Below are 17,022 nucleotides of genomic sequence, written 5' to 3' on the forward strand. Positions count from 1 at the left end.
TGGGTGGGAAATCGTCTGGCGGGCAGCCAAAGAGGATGTGCTGCCCGCCAGCCTGGCCTTAAGTAGGCCTTCCGGGAACTCCTCCCCTGTGCTGGGGAGGGAGGTGTGGGGGCGGGCCAGCGAGGGGAAGGCCGGACCCCCCCCCGGTCATGAAGCCCCCCCGCCTATGGCTAGGGGGTGCCGCTTGACCAGGGAGGTTCCAGGCGGTTCCCCTCTCCCCCCGCCTTGTACCCACATGCAACGTACAAATAAAGACAGGAAACGGGAGCTGGAGGTAAAATGGCCGCGGCTATTTATTTATACAGAAAACCTAATGGGGTAAATGCACTCCCTGCCAGAGTGTGCTCCTTTGTCAGGAGGGGGAGGGGACGGTCAGCCGGCCCTCGAACCGCTGACCTCGTGTCCCCTACGCGAGCGGGCTCTCGAGGTCATGGATAACTGACCTTGCCCACTCGTACTCCCCCCGGGCTCAAACGGCCCAGCTCCCAGTCTGGCAAGAACAAGCACCTACCCCCCAAGAGCCGCCACCGACGGGCCTATTTAACCCCCCTTAAACTAGGCCCGTACCGCCAACCCTCCAGACCCTCTCGAAGCCTTCCCGGAAACTGAAATAAGTCTATCCCGCCTGGTACGCCTAGCAGCGGGACCCATGCTCCTCTACCAGCCCAGCCTGTTCTTACCATTTTCCTGGGGCTGCCAATCGCGCCTGGAGAAGTAATTACTCAACTTGCCATGGTTTTTAAAGATGCCCTGAGAATCGCTTTTTCCGCTGCACTATCCCTCACCCGGTCCCGGACATACCCACCTCCGGAGCCGCAGGCCGCCTTTGCCCAGCGCTATCTGGGATTTCGCCTTTTTTACTGCTGCAGGCTTCTTACCCGCCCTCAGCGACCCCTGGGGAATAGACCCTGGCAGTGGACTGGGCCACGCCTCCTCCCTTGCTCGCTCTGTGTCGCACACTGCAAGCCTTGACGCCTTGCCCTATCTCCTCGATGCCGCCCTACACGCAACTCCTTACCATTACCCGATACGCCATATGCCGTACCTTCCACGGCGTGTCCCCATCAACCGCCCGCCGGGGCTGTTCCACCATCTGTGCAGTGCGTGATGCTGCCGGGTGGGTCCGCTACCGTGCCCCTGACCCCGGCCGTGGCTGAAGAATTGAAAGACACCGGGGTCCGGCTGATGGAACTGGAGTGGGATTCGCGGTGCCAGTGACATCCGGCCGTGGCCATTGTGGCCTCTCGTGAGGAAGAGACCTGGGCCGCGACTTGGTTCGCCCATCACCCGATGCCGTCTCCACGTAGTCGAACCATGCTGGGTTCTCTGCTCTCCGAAACACATTGGCACCAACCGCGGTTGCGGTTGGCCGTCTTGGTCTCCTTGGCCCTGCCGACTCTGCAGGCGAAATCCTGACAGTGACACCGCCCGCGTCAGCAACGGGCGGCCGTGTGGCGTGCCGTGACGCCCTGTTCTGCGTCACGGTGGCTGGAAGTCGCCGCCCCTCCTTCGCGGGCCGACCTGCGCGCCGATCCGCCGTGTCCTGCGTCCCAGCGGTCGAAGTCCTCCCCACCATCGCTGAGGCCCGACCTGGCCGCTGTGACGCCCTGCCTCGCGGTACCGTGACCGATGGCTGCCGCCCTGCGTGCGGTTGCTGAACTTCGCCTGCCGCCTTGCACTGCAGCACCCTCCGCGCTCCTTTCCTGTGGAGCGCGGCCTCTCTGCCTGCCGCCTGTCTAGCGCGCAATGCTGCCTGGAGACTGTCGCCTGACGCGTTGTGCTGCAGCGCCCTCTGCTTCCCCTTCCCGCGGGGAGCAGCTATACACGCGCGCCCATACACTCGCCTGCATCCACGTGCGCCAATACCCACGCGCGCCCACACCCTGCGTCCCAGCAGTCGAAGTCTTCCCCACCATTGCTGAGGCCCGACCTGGCCGCTGTGACGCCCTGCCTCGTGGTACCGTGACCGAGGGCTGCCGCCCTGCGTGCGGTTGCTGAACTTCGCCTGCCGCCTTGCACTGCAGCACCCTCCGCGCTCCTTTCCTGTGGAGCGCGGACTCTCTGCCTGCCGCCTGTCTAAAGCGCCATGCTGCCTGGGGACTGTCGCCTGACGCGTTGTGCTGCAGCGCCCTCTGCTTCCCCTTCCCGCGGGGAGCAGCTATACACGCGCGCATCTACGCGCGCCCATACACTCGCCTGCATCCACGTGCGCCAATACCCACGCACGCCCACACCCTGCGTTCCAGCAGTCGAAGTCTTCCCCACCATTGCTGAGGCCCGACCTGGCCGCTATGACGCCCTGCCTCGTGGTACCGTGACCGAGGGCCTCTGCTTCCCCTTCCCGCGGGGAGCAGCCTTAGTGCCACGTGCTGGTTTCGCAGAGAACAACGCCTGCAGCCGCCGATCCAACCATGCCTCGTCATGGTTTTCCGCCTCGACTTGAAGGCAGAACTGCTCTGCCATCGATGCCATGCTGCTGTGTGGGGGGGGATTCTCGCTTAACTTCCGGTGCTTAGCTGGGCCCTGAGCTATTCAAGCGCTGCGTGTGCGCTCGCCAAGCTGTTCTAAGCCTATCGCCGCTACGCAGTCCCCACACAGTCACCCATATACACACGCGCGCCCTGCGTGTGCCCGTATACACATGCGCGCATTTCCGTGTGCCCATATACACACGCGCGCATTTCCGTGTGCCCATATACACACGCGCATTTCCGTGTGCCCATATACACACGCGCGCATTTCCGTGTGCCCATATACACGAGCGCATTTCCGTGTGCCCATATACACGAGCGCATTTCCGTGAGCCCATATACACATGCGCGTCTCCGTGTGCCCCTATACACGCGCGCATCTACGCGTGCCCCTATACACGCGCACATCTACTCGCACGCATCCACGTGCGCCAATACCCACGCGCCTCCATGTGTGCCCATACACACGCGCCTTTACGTGCGCCAATACCCACACAGTCACCCATATACACACGCGCGTGCCTCTGCGTGTGCCCATATACACACGCGCATGCCTCTGCGTGTGCCCATATACACACGCGCGCCCTGCATGTGCCCATATACATACGCGCGTGCCTCTGCGTGTGCCCATATACACACGCGCGCCCTGCATGTGCCCATATACACACGCGCGCCCTGCATGTGCCCATATACATACGCGCGCCCTGCATGTGCCCATATACATACGCGCGCGCCCTGCGTGCGCCCGTATACACGCGCGCATTTCCGTGTGCCCATATACACACACACGCGCGCATTTCCGTATGCCCGTATACACACGCGCACATTTCCGTGCGCCCATATACACGAGCGCATTTCCGTGAGCTCATATACACATGCGCCCCTATAACCTCGCACGCATCCACGTGCGCCAATACCCACGCGCCTCCATGTGCGCCCATACACACGCGCCTTTACGTGCGCCAATACCCACTCGCGCATCTACGTGCGCCAATACCCACTCGCGCATCTACGTGCGCCCATACACCCGCGCGCATCCACGTGCACCCATCCGCACTCGCACCCCTTCCGCATGAATTAATTGGGGAATTCCGATAAAAGTAACCAAGCATAAATGCTAAACATTGTGATTCCTATTAACAAGTATTTATCCTCTAATAATTACTACAGTATATTTATATAGTTTATAATGACACTAGATAAAGCTCTATTGACATCTATGTGTGCCCATACACACGCGCGCATATACGTGTGCCCATACACACGCGAGCATCCACGTGTGCCCATACACACGCGCACATCCACGTGTGCCCATGCACGCGCGCGCATCTACGCGTGCCCCTATACACGCGCGCATCTACTCGCACGCATCCACGTGCGCCAATACCCACGCGCCTCCATGTGCGCCCATACACACGCGCCTTTACGTGCGCCAATACCCACTCGCGCATCTACGTGCGCCAATACCCACTCGCGCATCTACGTGCGCCCATACACCCGCGCGCATCCACGTGCACCCATCCGCACTCGCACCCCTTCCGCATGAATTAATTGGGGAATTCCGATAAAAGTAACCAAGCATAAATGCTAAACATTGTGATTCCTATTAACAAGTATTTATCCTCTAATAATTACTACAGTATATTTATATAGTTTATAATGACACTAGATAAAGCTCTATTGACATCTATGTGTGCCCATACACACGCGCGCATATACGTGTGCCCATACACACGCGAGCATCCACGTGTGCCCATACACACGCGCACATCCACGTGTGCCCATGCACGCGCGCGCATCTACGCGTGCCCCTATACACGCGCGCATCTACTCGCACGCATCCACGTGCGCCAATACCCACGCGCCTCCCTGTGCGCCCATACACACGCGCCTTTACGTGCGCCAATACCCACACAGTCACCCATATACACACGCGCGTGCCTCTGCGTGTGCCCATATACACAAGCGCGCCCTGCATGTGCCCATATACACACGTGCGCATTTCCGTGTGCCCATATACACACGTGCGCATTTCCGTGTGCCCATATACACACGCGCGCATTTCCGTATGCCCATATACACACGCGCGCATTTCCGTGTGCCCATATACACGAGCGCATTTCCGTGAGCCCATATACACATGCGCCCCTATAACCTCGCACGCATCCACGTGCGCCAATACCCACGCGCCTCCATGTGCGCCCATACACATGCGCCTTTACGTGCGCCAATACCCACTCGCGCATCTACGTGCGCCCATACACCCGCGCGCATCCACGTGCACCCATCCGCACTAGCGCCCTTCCGCCTGAATTAATTGGGGAATTCCGATAAAAGTAACCAAGCATAAATGCTAAACATTGTGATTCCCATTAACAAGTATTTATCCTCTAATAATTACTACAGTATATTTATATAGTTTATAATGACACTAGATAAAGCTCTATTGACATCTATGTGTGCCCATACACACGCGCGCATATACGTGTGCCCATACACACGCGCGCATCCACGTGTGCCCATACACACGCGCACATCCACGTGTGCCCATACACACGCGGGCATCAACGTGTGCCCATACACACGCGCATCCACGTGTGCCCATACACACGCGCACATCCACGTGTGCCCATACACACGCGGGCATCAACGTGTGCCCATACACACGCGCATCCACGTGTGCCCATACACACGCGCACATCCACGTGTGCCCATACACACGCGCACATCCACGTGTGCCCATACACACGCGCACATCCACGTGTGCCCATACACCCGCGGGCATCAACGTGTGCCTTTTTTTTTTTTTTTTTTTTTTTTTTACATTTATAGCTTATAGTATACATGCCTACCTACCCATACGTATGCACCGATTTACATGCACCCATGTACACATATAACGTGCCCTTATACACATATATATATATATATATATATACCTGCACACACATAACTGCACATAATCGTCCCGAGCGCATCAGTGTGTGTCCCCGCGCCGAAACTTTAACTGCGGGGGCAGACCGTGAAGCGCCAACCTTGGCCGCCCACCCCCGGCCTAGGGCCGCAACCACTAAGAGCTGCTGCACTAGCCTATACATGCGTATATCTCCACCTACGTATACATGCATACCCATATACACATGTACATACACACCCACATACCTGCACATAACACCCATAAATACCTGTACGTACATCCACATATACATATATATACCCATACCACACACATATACATACATATATATACCCATACCACACATACATACATACATACATATATATATATATACACCCATACCACACACATATACATATATATACATATATATATATACACACATACCACACACATATACATATATATACCCATACCACACATATATACATATATATACCCATACCACACATATATATATATACCCATACCACACACATATATATATATATATACCCATACCACACACATATATATATATATACCCATACCACACATATATATATATATATACCCATACCACACATATATATATATATACCCATACCACACATATATATATATATACCCATACCACACATATATATATATATATACCCATACCACACATATATATATATATGCCCATACCACACATATATAGATATATACCCATACCACACATATATACATATATGCCCATACCACACATATATACATATATGCCCATACCACACATATATACATATATGCCCATACCACACATATATACCACCACGTTATTTATTTATTATAGCTTTATCCCGGCGACCGGGGGGGGGAGGGGCCTCTGCCCGCGCCACGTGGGACTGCGCCCCAGCCCCCGAACGGGCCCCGAGCAGCCGCCCACATGGGACACACGCGGCCGCATGCCTCGGCCGGACCCCCCTCTCCACGCAACCAGCATCCCTCTGCTCCTCCCCGCCGGGGTGCCCCTACCCATGGCAGCCGCCGCGGGGCTATGCAGATGGAGGCACTCGCCCGCACAACGCCGCGGGAGCAGGGAGCAGGCAGCCCCCCCCCCAGGAGAAGAAGCGGGGGGAAAAAACCCGTCCGGCCCCCTCTGCCCGCCAGACCCCCTCTGTCCCCCGAGACCAACCCCTCCCCGCTTGCAGCCGCCGTGGCACATGCTTAAATGCGACCCCCCCAGCTCCATGTTGCGCGCCGCAGATGGAGGATGGGGACGGGCCGCTACACTACGGGGTCCCTCTCCTCCCTGCATCCCGCCTCCCCCCTCACCGCCGATTCAAAAATCGCGGCTATACAGGAGGGGGGAGTGCCCAGGATTGACCCCCCTTTCGGGGCCTTACCTTAATTTAACCTGCAGGGAGGAGAGGGACGTCCAAATCGTCTGGCGGGCAGCCAAAGAGGATGTGCTGCCCGCCAGCCTGGCCTTAAGTAGGCCTTCCGGGAACTCCTCCCCTGTGCTGGGGAGGGAGGTGTGGGGGCGGGCCAGCGAGGGGAAGGCCGGACCCCCCCCCCGGTCATGAAGCCCCCCCGCCTATGGCTAGGGGGTGCCGCTATCTGGTGTATACACACCATATGGTTTATCTTTATCTGTATATATGAATATTAAATAGTTTAAAAAGGAGGATAGAGGCACCCATCATGGCACCAGATAAGACGCTCAGCATTTTAGAAATTAGCTTTGGGCTTTCAGACTGTGAATTAGATTTTAAACTTTAGATTAAAAATGTAAAAAAAAAAGCAAACAAATTAAACTAAACTCAAATAACGGCAATTTTCACAAAAACTATTATCATTCAGCAGTTGCATTTTCTACATGTAGGGAAACGTATTAACACAATATGTGTTTGCGATATCTTCATTGGAACAAAAACATTTTACAAACAGGTGTATAAATGGAATTTGATATATTTGTGGATGATAGAAGTGCTACATTAATATATTGAAAACATATACAGTGGTACGATTTGCTAATGCACAAAGATCTTTCCATATGTGGGACATACTTCGTTATGTGGCCTCAAATTTTGTCGTTAGATACCATCTGGGAGAAGTGGCTCGTGACAGATTTTGGGTTACCCCTTTAGACCAATAGTAATTGTGCAGTGATATGTAAATATCTTGTTTTCACATCTTAAGATATTAATAATAAATTTGTGGGTAAATCTTTTTGTAAGTTAGACAGATTTCAATATCTGAGATTTTACAGAAACTGTATACCAAGAGACGCAAAACTGAAACACTTGGCTCTCTTTCATAATTATGTGCTGGATTTTTCTTCAGCCTTCTTGGCTCATCAAGTAGGTTTTTAAAGTGTCAAAATGTGATCATACTACAGCCCATTTATAAATCATTTCTTTAGGAAAAGTGAAACAAAAAAGTACAACATTGAACAAGCACTGAAACACACACTCTTTACTATGACACTTCTTCAGTTACCTTCTTCTGTTGCGGGCAGGAGTGTTGCATCGTTCCCCTGAGAAGTGGTGTTGATTGGGTCGAGCCGAAGGAGGCCGCCTATTTGAGGTCATCTCCCATGGTCGCATTGGTGGTGACGGGGCTGGCGATGCTGCCGTGTAATCGAAGACCGAATTAGATAGTCTCTGTCTCTTGGGGCTGGGACTTTCTTCGTTCTGAAACACACACACAAAAAAAGTAAAAAATGAATAAATGAAATAATTACTACCTGCCTCATCTCGCGCACACTGCTACAAAAACAACTTCACAAATACAGGAGAAAAAAAAAAAGTATGGGGAAGAGAGGAAGGTTTTTAACACAGCAAAATGAAATCAAAAGCTAGTGGTTAAGGGAAATAAAGCCATGATATACATGGTTTGCAAACAACTTTCAAATAGGTATTCATTTAATAAAACGCCACCGTCAGTTTATTTCTGTACCATGTAAACGGCACGTTTAAACAAACAATAGAAAGCACAATCAACAAAATGTTCAAAATAAGGTGGATGCCATTTACCTGATATTAAATTAAAGTTGGAGGGAGAGGGCAAGATTTCCAATATTTCAGCGTACAATTTTTTTTAAAAAACCCATACGCGCAATGAAGCAATGGGCCAAAACTGGGCATTCCTGCACAGACTGAACATAATTTTTTTTTAATTATTGTTGAAAGTAATTAATTTCACATATAGCACAGACAGACAGGCAGACAGACAATCTACAGGATTCCCTTGCTCCCAATGAAATTTTGCTGCCTGACGCAAAGAGATCAGAGACTTGCCCGAAGTCTTTCGCCCCCTGTGTGCAACTGTTTCACTTTAAAATACCAGAGCAGAAAAACAAAGAGAAACAGAAGGAATATTAAAATGTTAAAGCTACCATTTGTTTATAATACATGAAAATGAGAGCAGGTGCAGCGCACGACCATCAAAGGAATGAGATCAAGGTGACTCCAATAAAAAATATAAAATGTATTAAATCACAGGGATTTGAGAGGTCAAAAATCACACCTACATGGGTTCTTACCTTCCCAATCCATGTGATTTAATACATTTATATTTTTATTGGAGTCACCTCTTGATCTCATTCCTTTTTGTCGATGGTCGTGCGCTGCACCTGCTCATTTTCTTGGATTTCAGCAACAGTGGATGTCACACACCTCGGAACTCCCCAGCTGACTTAAAGGAACGCTCAACTGGCACTCTGGGATATGCGAGTTAAGGTTTTCACTTTATATATAATGGAAAATGTTATACGCTGCACTGTTTGGTGGCCATTTTGGACTCAATTATGAGTTATTCCTCCTTTCAAAAGCCTTTGCATACCTACTATATTTTTTTTATTAAGGGAGTTCTGGACATTGTGGTTCATACAGCTATCATGAGTGATTAACTTGGAGCACCATATCCTACTTGACTATACATTGCAGTTTTGAATACACAGACTGCAAATAATTTCAGTTAGGTCATTTGAAGTCCAATTACATGGTTTGATTACCATTGTATAAAATCCCTTAAACAGAACAGATATCAGTGAGTCCTCTGAATTGCAACCTGATGTATCATTTGAAACATACAGTAGTAGTTTTATAATTTGAAGAAGTGTTAATTCTTCAGGTTAATTATTTAGCCATTATGCCGAACTCTTTGTATTGATAGTTCTTGTTGTAATGTTTGGAGACATAGTCTAAAGGCCTATAAAAAGCTAAAGCAAATGCCAACAGTATGGCAGAGGGAGTAGCTTCAGCCCAGTTCAATTGGCAATCTCATGCTCTCCTTGGGACCGTGAGCAACAAAAATTAGTTTGTAAGGATTTTATTGAAAGTCACTCATTATGCTCGGGAACGGACACACTGTCAGCGTTATATTATTAATTGCAGTGCAAGCATTATAGGACTAAGCTATTTAACTATACTGCAACCCCAATATGGTTCCCTATGGAACTTCACCTTTAGTTATTGGTCTCTCAAAATGTAAAGAGCTGCACTTTAGCATCTAACATTCATCTTTTATATGTCAATTATTTTTATGCCCTGTGTGCAATTATAGTGCTGCAGACTTCTTTACCACTACAGAGGTTGACAGAATAAACAGCCCATCACCACAAAAATGTATTTCATGTAAAATCAGCGTACAAAACAAATGTAGTCAGGCTATGTTTTCTCTTTGCTTAAACAAAAAAATAAATACAACAAAAACATTTAGTGCAGTGAAAACATCACATCTGACATTGCTTCTTTGGAAATACAGTGGCAACTCATATATATAGCAGCAAGCACAGCAATCTCATCAAAGTTCCTCAAATTGAATTTCACCACCATTTGCATGTCAAAGCCAGAACACTACATGCACGGCTTTTAAATACAAATTGTGTTATGCAAACACAAATTCAGCCCTTTGAAATCTAAAAACAGTTTGCATTTCCCTATTCCCCCTGAAAGAAAATGCATCAAACCACTTTAAATTCAGCTATTACAGAAACAAAAAGCGGTAAGATAGGCCCATTTAATGCTACATCATAAAGAGGGATTTTAAACAAGAGCATGCATATTGACCAATACCATTTTGGTAATAAAAGCGGCATTCAAAAGGAAACACATTTAAAGTAAATGTAAATATATATCACTAAATGGAACAGCTATAGTGATTTTGAGGATCTGGTTGAACTTTATATATTTTGTAAAAGGACGTTGCATTTTTCCATCAACTGCTATGAATAGTTTTTAATGACAGTGTGTGTTTAGCCATTTATTGGGATGTGTATATTTATGAATCATTGCTAAAAGTGTAATGATATATCAAATCTATACATACGCGTATATATGTATAAAATATATCTATATATATATAAAAATATACATATACACACACGTTCCTTTTCATCCCTATTTTCCCTCGAGTAAATCCTTGATTACATCATATCTTTTTGTATTGTGAAAAGTGAACCGGCTAGCACTTTTCCAACTCAAACAGATAGGTGATGTGTCTCCTCAGTAAGTGGGAACTCTATACATTAGATGTGATAGATATAGCAGGACAAATGGAGTTGTGCATTTCTTTGGTACAAATGGTCTGGATGTCTTTCAGATAAGGGGAGCGCTCTCATTATCAGGAAGACATCGTGACCTCATATGGACCCGAGAACTGTCATAAAAGGGTTGTTTGAGCTGCTTTTCATTTATCATCACACAACACCGTCACATTGGTGGTGGTTTTTACATTTTCACTTTGCATCACATTTCAATTGATATCTGTGTGTTTAATATCTGTTTATTTGTCCATCACTTGTACAAGCAATTTGATTATTACAAGCATGTTCACATTGCAATTAGCGCTTATTTTGCACCAAGCACTTGATATTCACTGAGTTCCATACAGGAGCCCCCCGTTACAACCCTTCTATTTTTCATTACAAATGGTATGGCCAAGATGAACTTTATTCAGAAGATTGCATTTTTCAACCAACACCAGGTCATTTGTACTCGTCTGTGCTATGTCCATATTTTGAAGCCAAGTACTTCAACCGAGTAGGCAGACACATTAAAAGAAATGTCAGTGAGTGGCTTGAGGTTCTCAAACATTCCCCTGGGGCCAACAGTCACTCCAGGCTTCGGGAATAACAAATACATGCAATCACACAAGTGCACTTTATTTTCATATTAATAGGTTATAAAAAAGTTAAAAATAAACTAACCTTGCGTAAGGACTCCAAAAAGGTTTGAGAAGCATTGCTCTCAAGCAAACTCCACATTTTTCAGTGCCTCAGAGACAGTTCAAGACATTTACAAGGTTTTATACGAGTATCGTAAAAAAACCTCTGAAACATAAGTGATGTAAACTCACACTAATGATGACCATTCAAATTGTAGGACAGGTAGTTGAGGGATGAGAGTGGAGAAAGACATTCCACCCGTAGACCCAAAAAGGGATTAATAGCACATCCTGAAGCATATACTGATGTTTACAAATGGTTTGTCTTTACAAATAATAAAATAATTTATGTAGGAAATATTTATATCTATTTGCATGTCATCTGTTCATAGAAAGTTGTCATATGAATTCTGTATGTCTTTCTGAAAAATCAGTTTTCCTGAGATACTTTGTGAATTACTTCAGAAGGAATTCCAACTTTTAGAACCAATCTGAAAATATTTTCCAGAAGAGTAAACTCACTCACTCAAAAAATATTACTTCCAATAGAGGGAAGTGGAAAAGCGCAATACGAGAATTATACACAATCTACTTGTAATTTATCCAAGAGATTCAAGCAGCATTTATAAATAATGAATTGAGGTAATTTATACTTCTTAGGACAATACCAATGAGAGCAGAATACAGTTTTATAATTTTCTTCTTTGTTCTGGCCTTGTACGTGCCTAATGAACAAAAAAGTGTTATCAAAATAAAAATATCCCGCTGAATGCTATAGACCTTTGACATCTGGAATGTGACAAATGGACTAAAAGGCATCGGCCATGGAAAACCATTAAAGATGGAGCACACAGTTTGAATACTTAGTACTCCCATTTCTGAAACTTTTGTAACAGCACAAAACGTAACCGCTTCCACACTCCCGCAATCTAAACAGGCGTAAAAGAAAAGGGATAGTTTTACGTTGTTTAATGCTTCAGCTTGTAAAAATCACGCATATTGTCATGGTGATAGTATATTATCCCTTTAAAATACCAGTGTACATTTGAGGGAAGAGACAATTTAGTATGCACATTGCAAGTTTCCGTACTTCAGCTATTGTATTTGGTACACGTTTGACAGATTTACCTTCATCATTTGGTAACGTGTCAAGGACTTGTTCCCGTTGAAGCATTATCCGTAATAGGAAAATGCTAAACTGAAACTTAGCATTTATTCACCGTGGCCTTGGGTAGGTATGTCCTTTTAAAATACGAAGGCATGTTTTTGCAGTGTTTGCATTAAAAAGACCAAATATTAGGCATCTCTATGCCTTCATGATCTGGAGCATCGCAGACTATTCTTACCGCTCCATCCCCTCAAGTTGCAGTCATTTAGCTTAGTCACTATATCATTTCAAGTTTTAACAGAAAGTCTTCCCAGAAAATGAACATGCCGCAATGTATACAGCTACTCTACAAATGTTCATCCTTGAAGTGTTTCTTCCTCAGAAAGATAAATAATAGATCCAACATCCAGCACATTCCAGTCTTTGCATGCTTATTTTGACTGCCGTTTGTATTGCAGTTCTTGAATACGCCGGAGAGTATTTACCTTTACCTCTATAGACAAGGCAATTGCTAAAAACAAAGCGTGTCTTGTATCACTTACTGAATACACTTCTCTAATCAGGGGACAGCAACACATTGCAGTCGTTGCTGGCTCCTATGGCCGCGAAAGGGGTCATTGATTTTTTGTCAAGTCCCCTCTATAAAAGACTGAAGGCATTAACCACACATTTGTGCCAAAATGAGCTGTAACAAAAAAAGGTGCAACTCAGAGTTGCAACATTGCAGTTCTGCAAAAACAAAGATCAATAAGTACTTTAAATACCGTAAAAACCCCATGCCGCAGTCTCCAACTGCAAAGGAGCTAAAATAGTAGTTCATTTATGGATATGAAAAGTAATCATTTGGATCACCACCTGTGAAGTGAGCTCCTGAATGTCTCCACCTGTCAGGTTCTTTGTTAGATCACGGTGTGCAGTGCATATTTAATTAGCAACAAGTGTTTTAATCATTTATACGGACAGATTAATGTAATAAAAGTAAAAAGATTTCAAACTGCCTCACAATAGATTTTGTTAGAAATAGTTTGTGTCCAACCAAAAAAAAAGCTAAAACATGTAAATGAATAAATGTATTAAGATAATAAAGCTGGCAGCTGGAAAGTCAAAAAAAAAATTTTTTTTTTAAATTGCAAATAGAACAAGGGGAACACCGTACATTTACAGGTGGGATTTTTCCAATTGTCCAACATCGTTACATAGTAGATAAGGTTGAAAAAAGACGTATGTCCATCAAGTTCAACCTATGCTAAATGTAGACAACAGATACTTTATCCTATATCTATACTTACTTATTGATCCAGAGGAAGGCAAACAAAAAACCCCCGTGTCATATCATCCAATGATATCTCATAATGGGAAAAATAAATTCCTTCCTGGCTCTAAGAATTGGCAATCGGATTATTCCCTGGATCAACATCCTTCCCATGTATACTTATTTGGTATATCCCTGTATACCTTTCCCTTCTAAAAAGATGTCCAACCTTTTTTTGAACAAATCTATTGTATCTGCCAGCACAGTCTCCATGGGTAATGAATTCCACATTTTAACTGCCCTTACTGTAAAGAACCCTTTCCTTTGTTGCTGGTGAAATTTCCTTTCCTCCAACCTTAAGGGATGGCCCGAGTCCTTTGTACTGCCCGTGGGATGAATAGTTCTTTTGAAAGCTCCTTGTACTCTCCCCGAATATATTTGTATATAGTTATCATATCCCCTCTTAGACGCCTCTTTTCTAATGTAAATAAATCTAATTCAGCTAGCCTCTCCTCATAAGTTAGAATGTCCATCCCCTTTATTAATTTGGTGGCTCTTCTCTGCACTCTCTCTAGTTCCATAATGTCTTTTCTTAGGATTGGTGCCCACAATTGTACTCCATATTCAAGGTGTGGTCTTACTAATGCTTTGTGAAGGGCCATAATTATGTTTACTTCCCTTCCATCCATGGCCTGTTTAATGCAAGATAAGATCTTATTTACCTTTGCAGCTACTGCATGACTTTGGGCACTATTGCTAAGCCTGCTGTCTACAAGCACTCCTAAATCCTTCTCCATCAAGGATTCCCCCAATCTATACCCATTTCATTTGTAAGTCGCCTGTTTAATCTTGTTTCCAAATGGAGAACCTTACATTTATCTGTATTAAACCTCATCTGCCATTTACCTGCCCAAGTTTCCAGTCTCTCCAAGTCTTTCTGCAGAGAAATTACATCCTGCTCTGATTCTACTACCTTACACAATTTAGTATCATCAGCAAAGATGGAGACTTTGCTCTCGATGCCAACATCAAGGTCATTAAACAAGTGAAAAAGCAGGGGTCCCAGTACCGATTTGAGGTACTCCACTCACGACTTTAGCCCAACCTGAAAAAATTCCATTTATGACAACCCTCTGTTGTCTGTCCTTCAACCAGTTTAAGCGAAGTGCATATATTTATACTGAGTCCAATTTGCTTTATTTTGTACACCAACCTCTTGTGTGGAACCGTATCAAAAGCCTTTGCGAAATCTAAGTAGACCACATCAACTGCATTACCCTGGCCTAAACTCCTACTTACCTGCTCAAAGAAACAAATAAGATTAGTTTGGCATGATCTATCCTTCATAAATCCATGCCGACTATTACTAATAATTTTGTTTCCCATTAGGTATTCCTGAATATTATCCTGTATTAAACCTTCATTTAGTTTCCCCACTATTGAATTCAGGCTTACAGGACTTTAATTCCCTGGTTGTGATCTAGCTCCCTTTTTAAATAGATGCACCACATCTGCTTTATGCCAATCTGGTGCTTCTGAGTCTGTGGAAATGGAGTCCTTGAATATTAAAGGTAATGATTTGACCATTACTGAATTTAACTCCTTGAGAACTCTTGGATGTATGCCATAGGAGCCAGGTGCCTTATTTACTTTAATTTTTTCAAGCCGCTTATGAACTTCCCCAGTTAACCAATTGTTCATTAATATGGAGGTTGTGGCTTCCTCCTACGGCACTACAATTTAAATTGATTCTTCTCTGGTAAACACAGAGGCAAAGAATGTGTTTAATACCTCTGCTTTTTGCTTATTTCCAAGGAAAAAGCAGAGGTATTAAACACATTCTTTGCCTCTGTGTTTACCAGGATAGAATTAGACTTGAATTAAACTTTCTTAGGTCTTCCACCTTCTGCCTTTTTCAACTAGGCAGCAGTGGAACACATTAGTATATATGATCTAATAGGGACAGTGCCCATATTGCTTTTATTTATTTTCAAACTTATGAGGAACACGAGAGATCAGGTTTAACATTTCTTGGGTATACTACAGAGCATAAGCTTACCGGTGATTTTATGCCATTTCTACCCCACATTGCTGACAAAAAGCACCCTAATCACTTTGTAGGCCATATTTAAAATCACAACACCAACATCACTGTCAACAAAATGTAAATTATATACATTGCCAAATGCTATTTGGCAAGCATGAAGAAAGAAGTAAATGCAACAAACTCTGAAAAAGTCTAAATGAGACAGAGGCTTTAAAATCATTATGTTAATCAGGTCATCCCGTATGTCCAACACCACAGGGTACTTAATCTTAGCCCTACACAACACCTGTCAATAGGACTCCTATTACATTACCTGCCCAAAGCAGGGTCAACAAACTGACAGTCATAGGGTAATAGAAAGATAAGTCAACACAGATTGGGAATACCAAGGTTTTGAATAATGCAGTCTCCCTGAGGGAGAACAGATGAGACGTGCTAGGGACTTGCTCACGTATCTAATAATAACCGTTCCCTCATTTTTTTTTTTTTTTTTTAAAGTGCCGTTTAAGAAAGGGAAATTTGAATTCATGGCAGGGTATGTTTAAAAAGAGTTTAAATCTATATAAACTAAACTATTAAAATAGTAAAAGTATTTTTACAATAAACATTTACTAGTTTATCTGGTAAGTAAGTGTTGTAAACATCCAAAAAGAGAAGAACCTACCGCTCAGCTACAAAAGTAACATCTAGTGGGCGCACGGATAAGAGGAAAAATTAGTGGTCCCTAGAGTGGGATCCACAGAAAGCCTTCACCTAAGTTTTGTAAACAATGCAATTGGATGTTTAGCATGGGTTTTGTTGCCCTAATATCTCCCTTGCCAGTGCCAGACCTTTCTGTTTGCCTAGAGAAGGGAATAAATCTGGTCACCTCATTAAATAAAGACAATGAAAGCACTTGCAGCAAGTAGGCGCTTTAAACAATCATAGAAAAATGTTAGGCAGCCAAAAATAAATTACAAAAATATTTATTCTTGTACAATTCTTTTAAATACGGTCTACTAATCACTTCAGTGTTAAACAATCAATGGTATTCGTTAAATATTGTGCTATGTG

General features: G+C 45.0%; 1 protein-coding gene across 3 annotated transcripts in view; it reads right to left on the bottom strand.

Annotated features, from left to right (window-relative positions):
• The window catches only part of RNF38 (ring finger protein 38), a 238,907-nt gene that overhangs the window by 16,100 nt on the left and 205,785 nt on the right, over positions 1-17,022 (bottom strand). For all 3 annotated transcript variants that reach the window (XM_075602475.1, XM_075602495.1, XM_075602485.1), the window contains one exon: positions 7,894-8,087. In XM_075602475.1, coding sequence (XP_075458590.1) covers positions 7,894-8,087 — 194 coding nt within the window. The remainder of the gene's footprint in view (positions 1-7,893; positions 8,088-17,022) is intronic.

This window comes from Ascaphus truei, chromosome 1, assembly GCF_040206685.1.
Source record: "Ascaphus truei isolate aAscTru1 chromosome 1, aAscTru1.hap1, whole genome shotgun sequence".
NCBI lineage: Eukaryota > Metazoa > Chordata > Amphibia > Anura > Ascaphidae > Ascaphus > Ascaphus truei.